This window comes from Triturus cristatus, chromosome 3_1, assembly GCF_964204655.1.
Source record: "Triturus cristatus chromosome 3_1, aTriCri1.1, whole genome shotgun sequence".
In the NCBI taxonomy this organism is placed as follows: domain Eukaryota; kingdom Metazoa; phylum Chordata; class Amphibia; order Caudata; family Salamandridae; genus Triturus; species Triturus cristatus.
Window position 1 is genome coordinate 903,882,149 of NC_140583.1, and position 17,073 is coordinate 903,899,221.

The 17,073-nt window shown below is 44.3% G+C and overlaps 1 protein-coding gene across 4 annotated transcripts in view; it reads left to right on the plus strand.

Moving 5' to 3' along the window:
- The window catches only part of KCNH7 (potassium voltage-gated channel subfamily H member 7), a 1,410,086-nt gene that overhangs the window by 28,419 nt on the left and 1,364,594 nt on the right, over positions 1-17,073 (plus strand). For all 4 annotated transcript variants that reach the window (XM_085645418.1, XM_085645417.1, XM_085645419.1 and 1 more), the window contains exon 2: positions 1,653-1,883. In XM_085645418.1, the coding sequence (XP_085501544.1) occupies positions 1,653-1,883 (231 nt within the window). The remainder of the gene's footprint in view (positions 1-1,652; positions 1,884-17,073) is intronic.

Genomic DNA, 17,073 nt, shown 5'->3' on the forward strand with positions numbered 1-17,073 from the left:
GTGAAAGACTCCTTGGAGAGACAGAGCCCACAGAAAATACAGTCAGAGATTTTGCCAATAACATCCTTGCGAGGTTAGTAATGTTGTAGATGGGGATGAAATGGCAAATTTTTTAGGTGGCAGTACAAAATATGATGAGAACATATTGAAGTCTATGCTGGTTGCAAGTATGAGTGCTGCAAATGGACGGGAGGTATTGTGATAAGATTGACTTCATTGCCAATTTAATAGAGCTCTTCTCGTGGATGAACACATCATGTTTCAGTGATGCGCAGACCAACCAGCTGGTTACTGTTAAACAGACCTGCTGTTTGAAGCATATGTCTAATTACTGATGTGCTGTGTTGTGATTGTAGAAATGGAAAAGAAGTGTCTTTCTCAAGAGGATGCCTGTGGATTCGGATGGCTGACGTGCATTTTTTACAGAGAGCATGGTGGATTGCATGACTGGGAAGGAATCAGGGCCTGACTGGCTGTAGCCGGCACCGGGCATTTTCCCGGTGGGCTGGAAGGGTCAGAGCCGGTTTTGGAGCAGTGTGGGTTGCTTATGTTACAGGGGAGCAGTTTTGTAGCACTGCTGCAATATCGGCACCCTGTAACAAAAGAGGCAGCGGTGCTTCAGACTAGCACTCTGCCCCCAAGTCTGGATCTTTTCACTAGCGTGCCCCCTCACCCCGGCCCGTGCAGCTGCATTGCCAGGGCTGGTTTGTGTTCGCAGTCCGGCCCTGATAGGGATGTTGTTAGGAGGTGAGCCACATGGTAACTTACCTCAGATGTCAAGCAGCGATGTGATCCAAGACCATTTCCTGGACCTGGATTTTGCGGAGAGGCTTCTACAGCAGATACTACCTTGCACCTCTGTGCTCTTAGCCATAGCCCTGGTTAAGGCAATCAGTGTCACTTATAGAGAGGGGGAGGAAAGGTGGCGCTAGAAGCAGTACAACCAAGTGCCTGCCAGGCAAAATGGCAGTTACACTCAGGCAATGGAAGTAGAGTTCCTTTCCGCAGCCTCCAATTAGCTGCTCATCTTTTAATAGAAATCTATGCTTCACAGACCACACTGCAGAAGAAGATGGATCCTAGCAATTAGAACGCACACTTGCTTTAACAAAATATCTTATAAAGTGCACAGTCAGCCCTTGGTCCTGATCGGCACATACTAGAATAGTATCTGGAGTGTGGCGGATGCTAGCCTCAAAGCCCACAGACAGGAAGTACCATTCCCTCCGCAGCACCCTGCGATCTCTTCTTCATCATGAAGAGGTGATTTAGGATTGGGACACTCTACAATGCAGTCATAGTCCTGTTTGTCTGCTAGGACTTTCAGCCTCCGCCTCTCTGTTTCTAATGTAATAGTTTGCTGTAGGAGAGTTGGTGGGATTCATGGGAAAAATAACGATACATTTTGGGGTAGAACTTCGGTTGATGTTTGTGGGAAGTTAAAACTTTATTTTGGAGAATGCTTTGCTGTGTTTGAATATAAAACTATGGAACATCTGGAGTTATTTTTAGAGTTTCTAATAAAAATTGCTTAAATGCTATAGTAACGCAAAGGTACATTTTGCCCCACAAGCTCTTGCTCAGTGGGTTTAAAAGGGAATCTGAGATTGAAATGACCTAATTATAAACGCCAGCCTTACTTTATTTTTCAGATAAAAAGTTCATTATTGCTAATGCCCGAGTGCAAAACTGTGCAATCATCTACTGCAACGATGGTTTTTGTGAGATGACTGGATTCTCCAGGCCGGATGTCATGCAGAAGCCGTGCACCTGCGATTTTCTGCATGGACCAGAGACCAAAAGACATGATGTGGCCCAGATTGCTCAAGCGCTGCTTGGGTCAGAAGAAAGAAAAGTGGAAGTGACGTATCACCACAAGGACGGTAAGAGTATCGATTTAGAACTATGTATCATTCTGCGTCATTATGTAACATGATTTTGAGGATGTTCATTTTCCTCTTAGAGGATCCTGATTGTTTATAATTCAGAACCAAAACAACTACTACACTGCTTTTCCTAATGCTTTATCAATTGTCTGCTTAACATCAGTCAGCCCATGTATATTACAGCATTTGCCATTTTGTCAAGGAAGCTGGTTGTGCTAATAGCAGTATTAGGACAACATAATTATGCAGGCACCATCAGGCGCAGAATTACATAATGATCGTGACACTTTTCATAATCCTGTGATTCTCCGAACAAAATTAAAGAGCTTATGTACCAGAAGGACGTGTGATCTGTTCTATTTCAGTCACACAAGAGTGAACATAATTAAACTGATTTAAAATATGAACCATGCGCCGCTATTTATGATTTTCTTTTCAATACATTTTATCGTAACTCAAAAGTAATTAGTATTAGAAAGCAATGTGTGTTTTCGTTTTTACTTTCTGATTTTATTGCCTCTAAATTGTTTTTAAAATATGTCCGCTCTGTTAGTTATTAGGCATGTTTACTTCACCTAACTGGGTCATTAATGTCGTTAATCTGAATAAACAATCAATATTATCTGCTCCTTCCCGCAGAAATGTAAATGCGTTATGTGAAAATATTGTGCGATTTACCCAGTCATAATTTTCAGTAATTTCTAGGATGCCTAACTCTGCGTGTTTGTGGGACATAGGTCTGGTGTTTGAAACTTAAAACATGGGAGGCATGTAATCCATGTGTAAACACTTCTATTTATAATGCTCCTATTGCAATACAGTGTAGACATCAGGGTTCACTTGTAATGAAAAAAAATTATATTACTTCGCTAGTAATTTATTACTGTTGAGTTGTGATCTCACTGTGTCTGATGTCTGAACAAGCATAGTGTTAACACTATCTTATTGACTACAATTTCAACTGACTTCCAAGCATTCAATTAAATATTCTTCTTTTACCCTACAAACATTCTTTTCCCTAATTTTCCTAGTCATTCTACTTTAAGGAGATTTGTGTGACCTTTTGTCTATTTACTGAACTTCTTGAGGTTAAAAAAGCATGAAACTAGATACATTTCTGAGAAAACACTCCATAACCACCTTTTGAATTGAATACTTATTTAGTTTCAGACTTCCCCGAAGAGCTCAATACCTCAATTATGTCAATAATACTGAATATTATCAATCATACTGCATGGTTGGGGCAATTCGTGAAAATGGGATGTTTCATACTTCTTTTGTGTTATAGGTATTGATGGAAAAGCTTTGCACGTGAGTACAAAGGGCCTACTATCGCATGAGACATTTGGCTACTAGTTAGCCGTGAACTTTCAGTCAATACAAAGTTAGAACTGGTATGTTTCTAAACTTTCACTGAATTTTAGCAAAGTCTCAAGGGAAGAGTGATCCACAAGCTAGACCGCGCTACATGAAGAGACTGGCCATCCTGGTATTGCAGGCCGATGAATGGCCTGTAATCGTATGGGTATTAGCCTCTACTTTCTCAATGAGTGGTGGTGCCCAAAGACAGGAAGGCTGCTTGGGGTCTCCTATCATGGTTACTGTTGACTCTGCAATATTTCTTGAGCATACCTTTCTTTTTGACGAAGAGCCAATGAAAGAACCTGAGAGCATGTATGCCATGGGTGTTAAATCCTGCACCAAACATAATTTATGTGGCGTGCATCTGGACCCTTTTCAGTTTCGTAAGTGCCTTTTATGGGAGTCCCATGAACACACTGTTACAGTAACCCAGCCAGGATGTCACCACGGCAATGGCTAGTGCACTTTTTGGGGGAGAAACAGGAGTTGGAAGACCTCCTGAAACAGCCACAAGTGAGGGGGTTCATTCATAATTTTTGTCTTCACTTGAGATATGAAAAAGAGGTCATTGTCAGAAAGGACACTCAGGCTGTGCACTTATGGGATTGCTATTAGGATGAGCAACTGATTTCCGGCACATGATCTTTGTGGTCCGACTACAATACACTGCTTGAGAAATGTGTTTGCACAAAATGGAAGATCTTTTTTACATCATCATATATTATAAGGAATAAAGTTTTCCCATCACTATGTGAAAAATATATTAAATGTAACCTTGCCGTCACCTTCAATTTCTTTGGGACATCTAGAAGTGGTTATTGTGTATATATCATGTGCATGCAGGGTCAGAGTCATGACTTTCCAATTGGCCAGATAACTTTAATTTTGTTCTATCCTGACAGCTTTTATTCTACTCACCTCATGTGACTGATTCAGCAAGGAAGCATATAACTGTTGATGCTGCATATACAGTGCCACTCGGTACAAGACAGGCGATTTGTGTTTATAATGTTGTTTATGATAGTTTAGGCACGACTCTATCCAAAGACAGCCTTAGTAAATGTCAATGTATACTTGGGGGCAGATTTACGACTTCTGGCGCATCTCTGCTAATCAGCAGAGATGCACCAGAGGAGTTGCGACGCATCTGCCCACCCGTGCGCCACCACTGATGCGCCGCATTTACAATGCGGCGCACCGTGGCACTCGGATGGGCAGATGCGTAACGCATCCCCCGTCGGAAAGGCGGCGCATTGCTGGAGTTGCGTCGCAAGCGCAACGCAGCTCCTGCAAGGGTCTGGGGTGCCCTATCTCTAACATGCTGCGTCAATCCTTACGCCTGCTTCAAGCAGGCGCAGGGTTTTGAAGCAGCATGGCCTTAAAAGTGACTGAGTGAAATCTTGTAGATTTCACTCAGCCACTTTTAGGAGGCGTTCCTGCGCCGGAACGCCCCCCCCTACGCCGGAACGCCTGTATGTGGCGCAGGGTTTTACAACGTGACGCATCTCCCAGATGCGTCATGTTGTAAATACCCCGCATCATGGCGCTGGCTTTGCGCCGCCGCTGCGTCACAAAAGTGACGCAACGGCAGCATAAAAGAGGCGCAAGGGGCTTGTAAATCTGCCCCTCGGTTCATAATCAGAGTTTCTAACGTAAAGGTGAGGTTGTAATGGGTTTTGATGTTTTCGCAATAAGCAGGTGACATTTGCAACTGGTGAAAAATAAAAGTGTGGCGATGGATTTCTTAGAATTGTGCTTAGTGAAATATAACTCCTAAATTAACGTCTCTTGAAATATTTAATTGACCTTGGTTGGTTGCGACTTTATTACCATTGCTAAAAAAAAAAGAATTACTGTGGTTATTATCAAGCTATGTTTACATTTTACACATGACTAAATCAATCTCCATACTATTTTGGAGTTTCCAGTCAATCTATGCAAAGGAATTCTTGACTCTTGAAAAACCTGCATGCAGCATTTGAAGGGTTTACAGGTGGTGGTTAATTTACCTAACCCCCGACCTTTCCAAGAAGATGTAGGGTTCCTAATCATTGTAAGCTTTGCAGAAGCACCATTGTCGCGATTTAAACAAGATTTCAGTCTTTAAGAGTCTCTTGTGAGTTAAGTTATTTATGTTAAACTTTATATAGGTAGTTGGCGTCGCAAATTTTAAATACCTACTTGGCGCTCCAATTAAAGTCGATTTGAAGTTTCAAACCCAAATAATCTTATTTCCAATCGCATTATACATTGTTCTGTCTTGCACTGTTGTCTGTCCATTTAAATCATTTCATAAACGAGACAATTTGTTTTTGCAGACTCTGCAGAGAGTCAAACATACAAATGCAAGGATGAGTTAACAATTACTAAGAGCCCGATTATGACGTTTCGTGCAGTGGGAGCAGGCGGTATGCCACTGCCACACTCCCGTTGCGCCAAAGACATGGCTGGGCCACTAGCCAGTTACCTCCTGTTCGGCAGGCTGTTTTTTGGCGTTCCCACGTCGGTGCCTCAGAAAATGGACACCACAGTGGGAATGGCGAAAACAGTTTTTACACAGCAGGGACTGTAAAGTTCAGGCTGTGCAGGAACTGAGGTGCATGCATACAATGGGGCACATGTTAATCCCCCCTGCATGCATCTACATGGCGTGAGGCACCAGGCGGCTCTGTAAGGTACCCTTTGTTTTCCTCTCCACCACAGTTTTCATGGCAGTGGACCACGGCGGTCCTGCCAAGCATTTTGCGGGCCCAAGACTACCACACCACTGCCAGGGAATGGTGGTTACCTGGTGGCAGTCCCAAGGTGGTCTGACTGCCCAACTTGTAATGGGGCGGGTGGACCGCCACCGCTGCGCCACCACGAGTCTGGGGGTCCTTCGAAATTAGGGCCTAAGTGTTTCAATATAGGTGGCCCCAGGTCTTTGATAGGACACTGTAGAGGCACTAACTTGATGACTCTTGCCACAGTGGCAGTTCCTCTCCATGGGAACCCTGGCCTTCCTATGAGGCAGAGCCAGGCATCTAAAAATTGGGGTAGTATCTGGGACTACACCCCTCCACAGGGCTGAAATGTGCATTAAAAGGGCAGAGGGTGCCCTCCCTGGGCCTATGATGGCCCCGGGGACCCCATTCACTGGGGCTGCATCAGTAATAGATGGGTGCCTGGTGCCCACCCGGGAAACCCACCATGTACGCATGGGCCTTAATTTCTCAAAAACTACTGAATGGATTTATACCAAATCACACAAAGTACAGTCTGCGGACCACAGACTAGCTTCCTGCCAAATTTGGTGTGATTCCATTGAGCTGTTTTTACAGTAGCACATCTTAAAGAAGTCTATAAAAAATGCTTGGGGGGGGGGGTTTGCATCTCCTACGGACTATAACTACTCAATAGCGACCGCCACTGGGTTAAAAAAAAAAATAATGTATATACGCGTTGATGAGACCTCTTTAGCCACTAATAAATAGGTGAATCGAACAGCGCCCTGAGTGCCGTGTTATTTCTTGATCGAGGTGGTATATATATTCCAGCAATCTCGACCTTGAAGGAGCACGGCACTCAGGGCGCTGTGTGATTCACCAGTTTATTAGTGGCTGAAGATGTCTCATCAATGCGTTTCAGTAGTCACAGCTATCTTGGTCATGATATAAATATATTAAATGAAAACACCAAAGGTTAAAGCTTAATAAAACTTATTTTACCTATACATACCGGGTTTAAACTACAGAAACTTAAAAAATTGTGAAGTTATAGTTATGACTTTAATGCATCATTTATCCACCGCCTTCAAATTATTATAAGTAGCAGATCTCCTTACACACTCTTTTCAGTTCGCTAACCAGGCAACCCTAACTATAACTTGCCACTCAAGCACACATTCCTTGCATGCTAAAGTGGCAAGTTATAGTTAATTTTGCATGCAAAAAATCATCAATAAATAATACATACATCCATATATAAAAATGTATACCCTATATACATACATAGATGGTCTTTGGGTCAACTCTGTTCTGCCATTAGTCCGTCTGAGTGAACTGCATGTGGCACTGGCTCTGCCTGAATCAGTCATTGGCCCTCTTGCCCTGTGAATGATGGCATTTTCTGATTACATGTGTATATCCACCTGAAGATGAATGTGCTTTAGTGTCATGCCTCGTTTGCTAGTCCTTTGGTTTTGAAATGTCTCCTTTTATGGCTCCCATTTTAATTTCTTAGCTTCTCTTTGAATGTTTCTTAAAAGGATAGGGCAGCTCTCCAGGCAGCACTAGCAGGTCGCTTTCTTCATCTGCAGTGCCCCGCATCCTATAAGGCCACTTCCTTGAAACCAGGGGACAATTATGGAATGCTGTTGTCCATAATGTTTTAATGTTTTACCATTCCAAAATGGCAAATACAGTGGTTCTAAAAGTGGCAGCATGCTTTAACTCTAAAACAACAATTAACTATTTACAATACCTTTGCAAGATGAACTTTGATGCTTTGGGCCTGATTTAGATCTTGGGGGACAGGTTACTCCGTCTTAACGGTGACAGATATCCCATCTGCCGAAATTTAATTTCCCATAGGATGTAATGGGATTTGTATTTTGGCGGCCAGAATATCCATCACCACTGTGACGGAGTAGCCCATCTGCCAAGATCTTAGTCAGGCCCTGTGTTTATTTTCATTATTGCAAGCATGTGCCTGTAATTTTTAGATGGCAGCATGTTTTCTTTTTCAACTTGTATTCTTTAAATTTATCCTGTATATACTGTTCAGTTTGTATGTGTTTTATTGTGATTTTGTCAGAAGGCAAATGCAGGAATGAGTCAGTGGATGAATGAACAGATGAATGAGTGCAAAGATTAGTGCCAGAATCTATGTCTGATGATGACTTATTGGGTGCCAAAACCGGCTAATGACACAAAAGGCACTTTCATTCATAAGCCAGACCTATTGCCATTTCCAGTGCTTGTTAAGATAGCTGATTCAATATGGGGCAACTTTTATTTTGGTGCCGGTCCCATCTTCTCTCCCATTCCAGCCCTACCAGCTTGGCGCACCTGCAACAGAACATGGTGTGGTATCTAAATCAGGCGCTGCACAGTTTTGCAGCATGTCTGTCCATCCAAAGCAACATCCTTAAGTGTGGGATATTGGGTAACTCCGTCAGGGGCACCGCGGTCAGTGATAGAGGAGCAGTGGATACAGTGCCCTGTGGCACGACGGGCCACTGCACCCCATTTAGGGCTATCTTTCACTAGGCAAAGGAGGATCAAAGGAGCCCATTGTCCGTGTTGCATTAGTGCCACTGTGTTCAATTCACAATATCTAGAGGATAAGTAAATGTTGACTCTGAAGGGTTATTTAAAGTCGGTCTCAAATTTAGGAAATCTATAACAGAAGAGATTAAAGGCACGCAGCCTTCAAGTGAAGGGGGCGATGACTGCTTGCAGGGTGTCAGATAAATGTTTCTCTCAGGCAATTAGGTTTTGACATTAGCAATGACACAGTTTGACACACTGCTGATAGAGACATATGTGACTGTCAGGAACAGGCATTTGACGTCAACAAAATAAACCCAGGATAATCTGCATATATAGGCGGATTTGTGAGCTGAAAATTGGGTAATAGCCTGGTGTAATTTAAATGCTAGTCTTCAGAAGCGGGATAATGTGGAGTAATTCAAGCAAATTGCTTGTATCCCTCACATTGTCCACTAAAGTGTTCTCTTGGGTGTTGTACCGCTCAGCAGATAAGCAAAATAAAGAGCATGCGTTTGGCTTTGGAAAGCATATATTACCTTCAGGCATGAAATGAATTGCCGCGCATAAAAGGCAGCGTGCATGCTGTGTTTGTAGTTTTACATGCGTTATCTAACTCACTGGCCAAAACTCGGCAAAAACGACGGGTTCTTTGAACATTTTCTACACTATTGCATTAGAAAAACACTATTTAAGAGAAAATGCTTGATATTAATACACATGCATGTTAATAATATTAAATGGTCTACGACTGCCTGGGCATTTCCGCACCCCTTTGACAGACACGTTTTAAAATCTTGCAAGGGCCCTGCAAAAAATAGGTCTGGAAAAATTCCTTCGTATTTGTGTGGTGACTTCGACCTACGTAGACCCTCCAAAAAGCATATCACGTTTACCGACATCTACAAGTTTAGGACAGTCACAGTGAAAGTATTAGTGATATGGGGAGGGGGGGGGGGGTCTTGGGGGGAGAAAAAACGGCGAATTTGCAGTTTTATGGCGCCCTATTGAACAGGTATTTTCACTATCCAGTACAATGATATTAAGTATATTTAGTGGACGATAAAAAGAGAATCATACCTGCCGAGATTCGACATTGTAGCCTGGAGTTTGGAAACTTTAACAAACTTTAGCAAACATTAACCAGATAAATAATAAAGTACATGACACATTGTACCGTCCCATTGAAACAAAATCCTATGTCCAACTAGCAAACGTTCGGGGATATGGAAAGTCTGACTGCATAAAAGGGGCATGATCAGAGATAGTTTGTGTAAGTCCTGCGACGAATACCTAGGAAGTTATGAGTATCAAACTGAAATGGACAGCCATCCTCAAGTCCTGTGCTCTCTCTAGGTAAGGTCTCATCATATCCTCAAATATCAACAACAAACTCAATACTCCTGCCTGAAGTAATTGGGATCCTGAACATTTAGTGCCAGTCAAACGAATAATACATCACATGACAAACTATACTGTTCTTGTTTGTACAACATGCACTATTTAACATGGTTAGTGTGAAAAGATAAACCCTGGGCATAGTTCGCGAAGTAGCACTTCGCGAAGCTACGCAAAGTGCAGTTCGCACTACGCGAGCTATGCGTAGCACTTCGCGAACTGCGTAGTACCTTGTTCGCACTGTGCCAGATGTCGTTTTCAATGATTGCACAGTGCGGACAAGCAACCGGCACTGTGCAATCATTGAAAATGGCATCTTGCACAGTGCGAGCTGTAGTTTTCTGCTGCTCGAGTAGATTTTTACTCGAGCAGCAGCTTTCTCAACGCGAACTGGTAGTTTCTCATCGCGAGCGGTCGCGAGCACACGCGACCACTCGCAATGAGAAACCTGACCTCCTCGCGTTTGGAATCTTGCCGGGAGGTTTCTTTTCCATGCTCGCGATCGCCAACTTGATGTTGCTGATCGCGAACAAGGAAAAAGTCTCGCCGGGATGTCATTTTGCTTGCTCGCGGTCGCCAACTTGACACTGAGGACCGCGAGCAAGCAAAAAATGACCACAGCACTACGCAACACTACGCTACGCGTGTTCGCACTGTGCTACGTGCAATTCGCGTAGTGCGAAGTAGCGCGAACTTCGCAAACTACGCGAGCGTAGCGTAGTGCTTTGCCCAGGCTTAGAAAAGATAAATCCGAAAAAGATTATTTTAGGCCTAGGAAATCACACGGTGCTGCAATGTGACAGACACACAGTTCACATTCCATCACATTAAACCCTTTTATAGAATAGGTTTCCAGCTCAAGCATTAATGCTTTGCACCGCAGGGCTCTATTTAAATCACCCCAGAACATGGGAGGTGACTACAGATAAATTCATTCTTGTTGTGTGGCGGATGGGGCGGGCAGGCAGACGGGTGCTGTTAAGGCAGAGCATTACGTCCAAAGCCCCACTCACCATGTCCCTTGCCCCATTGCACGGCCCTCCCCCTTTTGTGTATGACCACACAGTGAAAATCATCTTAAGATTGGCATGTTTCTGATTTAGGTAATTTTATGTACAGAGACCAATTAATTATATGCTCCAAATATCATATGTGCATTAGCTAGATAATTTCTAGATAAAACATTGAGAATAAGAAAGTCACACGCTTACAAAGCATTGCATTCATGATGCAGGAAAATGATGGACTGCTGGCAAACAGTCCTCTGCAAATGGTACCCTACACAGAAGTAATGTAACTGGTTCTATTTATAATGAATGTGGGCAAATAAAAAATATGTATGTGGTTTCATGGTTAACAGTTTATATGCCAGCCCAACTGAAATGCTGCAGGTTGTCTCATCCCAAAATGTTTAGAATTCAAGTAGTGTAAGTCTCCCATATGTGACAGTAGATATTGAAGATTGCTCTTGGCTGGGTGTTGGTGCCTTATGTGGAAATAAATCCACAAATATCAGGATCAGCTTATCTCTGCCTTGTGTTTGACTTCCACACTTCGCGACAAGCAGAGAACATTGACAAGATTTTGTATTGTGGATTCTACACTAACTTTGAAGACTGAGCCCTTGATTTCTGAATCTTTACTGCTACAGTAACGTTTTTTTAACCAATTAAGTACCACACTATATTTCACAATATTTGGGCACTCACCATTTCTTCATGCTATATTTTCATATAACACATGAAGTACATGAGCTTTACTTTATTGCATCAAAGAGATGTAGTTGTGTAAAAGCACACGACAACCATGCAGGATTCGACAAGGAGTGAAGCAAGTGGGGTGCTGTAAATGTGCTATCAGATCATTTAAATTGGTTGATTGCATTTTACATGTTTGTGAAGTGTGGCAAAGGAGATTCATGCAGGGGGTTGCAGCAATGCTTTTTTATCTTGAACAGGATTCAGCTTTTTTGGTGTCTTAATTTATGATGTTGGTATAGCTTTTTGCTTAGGCTGATGTGTTGATTCTCTGCTTATTGTGAAAGGGACTTCAGTGGCATGAGGTCCTCAAAAGTTCTACTTCTTCCATTTCTTTCTTGTCTGCGAGGTTGCTGAAGGTTTTGGCTTGTTTTAACTTATTTTACTTCTTGTGTGGATACTCGCAGTATCCTCTAAAAAGTGTTGATGTCTTTTAGAAGGGTGATAGCATTAATCATGGAACTGGCAGGATAAGAGATGACTTCAAGCATTAGGCTGGTGAAAGAGTAGTCTTTGAAGGATCTTAAGCTTAGTCATTTTGGATGGGCCTAGTTTATTTGAAAGATGCGGAGCATGGAGAGCGTGATGGCAAGGTGATAGATCTAGTCTAAAGTCATGAGTGGCTTGCATTAGATTGTTGGTGATGTTAAGAGGACAAGGTCAAGGATGTGGCCTTTGGAGCATGTTGGCAGGGAGAGTTACTGAACAACATTGAGTGTATTGATAAGGTAAAGGAGGGCCTCTCTTTTTTTGAGTTTGTGTTGTCTAGGAGGGTGAAGCCAATCAAGAAGATGGCATGGCATATTGGATGGGATGAGGTAGAGAGGAGATCCTCAAATCCATAATTCTGCAGCCCTTGTTCTGCGGTGGGGGTTTGAGGTGCAGAGAGTGGGAAGTGACATGTCACAAGCTCCATGAACTTGAGTGTCACTTGTGTGCCTAGGGTTTCAGAAGAAGGAAGTATGCATAACAGTGAGGGCCCCTCCCTTCTTATATGCATGTTCCACATAATGGATGCTGTAGCCTGTGGGGAAAAGGATGTCCAGGGTTGCAGGGGTTTGGAGGCAAACCATATTTCTGTGTTGAAGATGCATCAAGAGTTTGATAGCTGAGGAAGTCTGCAATGTCTGATTCAAGGAGCACTGCAGATCAAGCATTATTGGGAATGAGTTGGAATGCGTGTTCTGTAGTTTGAAAGTGTGTTGTAGTGGGTTGTGAATCAAGTTGAGTCTATGTGTTGGGAGGATACTATGTGAGGGTTTGTGTTGTCTAGGTCTGGGTGTGATTGTGGGGATTGGCAGTTTGGGGTGCTGGGTGAAGGAAATGCATATATCGTACCTTGCAGGTTTCAGTAAAACAGGGGTTCTTGCCCAACCCCCTTCTGACCTTATAGGCACAAACAGGCAATGCCCTTTGCTGGGTATATCCAAGAGGTGGGCTCCCCTGAGAAGTTCATTAAAGTAGAGAGAATGCAGGAAGTATTGTCACTTCCTGTTGAGATCGCTGCAGAAAAATGCTTAAATTCACTCCCCTCACAGCTACCGCACTCCTATTAGGGGACATCAGGCATTCTTATGGTAACCACAAGTGAATTGTGTGGAGTTCCCTTCAATCAGGGGTGTTTGGCCATCCAATGGAAGGCGGTTATTGAACTTATCATGGTGCTTCAGGTGTCTGGGCACTGGAGAATATCTAGGGATTTACTTGAGTCAAGGTGTCTTTGCCAGGTATGGACACACTTTGAGACTGACAGGAGTGATAGGTGGAACCAATATGCTATTCATCCATTTGTATGCCTCACTATAGAGCTGTCTAGTGGTACATTGGCAACCAATAGGTTTTGAACAAGAAATTCAAAACAAATCAAAGACATTTTAAGACATGGGCGGAGTCTGCAATAGCCCAGGCCCCCCAGCTGCCAGACTAGTAAAGTGAGCGGAATTATCGAAATTCCTGTCATTACAACATTACTAATGAAAACTGTTTATTTTTGAAATTTGAGTGCAGAGATTGCTTAGCAGAAACTGAATGTCAGATTTACTAAGGGTTGGCACCCGGGCAAAGTCAAGCAAAGTGATGCTAAGCAGCACAAACGCTTGCAAGGGTATTTAATTTCCAGCTCAAAAGGCATTTTGCACTAGACAGGTGCCGTTTTCTCAGCACAAATATCACTTTGCAGTGCTTCACATAACTTTGAGTCAAGGGAGTGTTACGTGGTCAGAGTAGTGCAAGCATCAATCGTGTCTGATGCAAAGCCCGATCTACTGGGTATAGCTAGACTGGACTTTGGTAAAAAAAAAAAAACTCTTTCAATTAGGCATTAACACAGAGGAATATTTTATTTCTCCAAATGTTGCACGCATTGCATGTGTGCTGCACTGTACAGTACACACACAATGTGTGAAGTATTTGAAGAATTTGTTGGGCATACTGGAAAGGTATGCTTCTACTATAAATCCTTATTTAGACAGCACACATTTCTGCTTCATGATACAAAGGTTGTACGTGGTGCTAAGTAACCTGTTTGTGCAGCAATGCAGGGGTAGTGAACATCTGCAGGCCATTTTTACAATTATGACTCTGTGCTGCTATGACCCCCTTGCCCAATACAATGCAGAATCTTTGGTTGCTGTGCTGCACTGCATTGCACTAAAAATAATAAATCAAGCTCTTAGTATGCATTCCTGGCCTGTCAACCTTAACCCTTGCACTTTCAGGCAGTTGGTGGCATTTAAATGAAATAATCTTTTTGTATCATTACTGTCTTCTGACTTCCTGTCATCTTTTCTACTTTAGCCCTCTCTCTTACTGCCTCTCTCTTTCTCTATCTCTGCCTTTTCTCTATCTCACATTTGTCTGCTTGTCCACTCTTTCATTATTCCCAATACACCTCACTAGATTTCATCTCCCTCTACCTCTTTTCAATGGCCTTTCCCCTGTCTCTCTCACTCTATGGGTTTATATCTATACCTATCACTCTTTATCCCCTTGTTCTACCTCAGTAATCTCTACCTCTCTCCCAACCCTTTCTCTACCTCACCATTCCCCCACCTCTCTATCTCATTTCTCGCTCCACCTCACATTTTTCTTACTACATCACCTCTCCCTACCCACTGCTTTCTCTTACTGCCTAACCTCTAAGGAGTATATTTACAAGAACGTGTGCTGAACATCACCAAAAAATGTTAATGCAACTGTACACAAATTGCAGCCTATCACGAGAAAATAACCCTGTGTCAGCGTGGAATTCACAACAAGGCGGCCCCATGTGATAGTTTGCCGAAACTGCGGCCAATGCCCGCGATACAACCACCTCGACGGAGATAAGAACGCAAACCCTAATGTGAAAAAACCTGCGATGGGCCAAAGCACGATGAGGAAATCAGCGATAAGCAGTGCCAGGCTTGCAACACACACCTGGCAGGTGGGAAAAATCACCATAAAAGTAGAAAAAACACCCAAACACAAACTGACCAACACCCAAGCACCATGGAGGCAGCCGGAGCAGGCACAGAGGACGAGCACAACCCCACAAGCACCCCGGACGACCAGCCCGGGACCTCGGGGACAGGGAAGGCCAAGGACAAGAAGAAGAGGAAGACGGAGTTCAGTCCGCAGGCGAACAGGATCATAGTCACGGAGGTGATGGAAGACCATCAACAACTGTTCGTCACCTCCAAAATGTCATTGGGCACCAAAAATGGAATATGGCAGGATATCGTGGACAAGGTGAATGCCGTCGGAGAGGACAAGAGGACAATGGACGAGGTCAAGAGGCGGTGGAATGACATCAAGCGAAAGACCAAGGAGAAAGTCGCAGCAAACCAGAAGGCAGCAATGCAGACTGGAGGTGGGGGCCCAGCGCCACATGGATGACATGGAGGAGCTGGTGTCGACAGTCATCAGTGTGGATACTGTAACCGGAGTCGGGGGACCGGACACTGCTCAACAGGACACAACACAACCGCAACAGGGTGAGTGACCACCAGGTACTGGAGGGGACGGGTGGAGATGGCCACTATGGCACACATGCACAATCAAGCAGAGCACAGTGCACACCCTCAATGCCTCTGGGTCATCGCCCAGTTCTATAGACTGTCACAATGTACAATGCCATGCTGTCTGAATGTCAACATGTACCATGCGGCTACATACATGTGGACACATTGCAATACACCATCTCCCCTTCACATTGCAGGGCCATAGTCAACAACCCCTGCAGAGCAGTCCCAACCACTCTTCACTGATGACGAGGAGGACAACCCCAGCATCGACGCACAAGCCCTCCTAGACATCATTGACATCATCCGCGACTCATCTCCAGGATCAGGTCTGCCCAGCTGCATCGAGGAGACCCCACCCACCACCCAAACCACTCAGAAGGAGGCCCCCACGGTCCCAGCAGTCTCCCAAGGAACAACACATGGCTTTCCAACGCCGTGTGCTGGAGGGCCAGAGGGAGACGGCTGAGCAGGTATGGGTGGGGTTAAACATCATGGCTACCGAACTAGACGCCATCCATGGGTGTCTAGGCCCGCTCATGGTCTCCAACGAGTCCTGCCTGACATCGCTGGAGTCATGACATGGAGAGAAGAACACCTGTCTGCTCAGAGGGGCTCCAGCGGTACCAGCCGTGAGCTGGCTTACATGCGGATGCTCTTGGAGGACATGGTGCGGATGGAGGTGGAAAGGATGGCAGCCACCACTGCACACCAGTGAAATGTAGCTGGGATCTACCATGTCCTGCAGATCCTCATCATGGCATTGCTGCCACAAGGAGTGACGATGATGAATGCTGCTGCCCCCACACCATTCACATCTCCGCCCCCTTGTGTGCCATTGCCTCACAGTGCAGCAGACGTATCCACACCAGCACCTGATGTGTCAGTGGCACACAGTGCCTCAGCCTGTACTTCAACACCCACAGGTGGGGCAGAGCACACATTCGGGGGCGTGGATGGGTTTATGACCAGGAGGCACTATCATTCATTTCCGCCACCTGGCCTGTTTCTGCTTGGTGCCGCACATGACCCCTTGACCTTCCCCTTGGACAGCGACATGGACTGCCATATCCTGTTGATGACCAATGGCACGGCGACCAGACTGCGGATTGTACCCTACCTCTTCCGCAGTACTTGTCATCTCCGGGTGGACTCTGGCTGGCCCTCCACAGGCCCATATTTTGTAGTGTGCTTGGCATTCCCCTGTACCGCTCCAGCTGCAAAACTGCACTGGATGTGCAATAAACATCCAGTAACGCACTACTATGTTATATCTTTCATCATTCATGTATGAATGTGTGGATGAATGTAGGGACAGTGATTTCCCTTGCGTCAATGATGCTCATCCTGTGGGATGCCAGTCAGAAGGTGCTACATTGCCTATTGTGTTCCTGGTGCTGAAGACACTACAACAGGGACA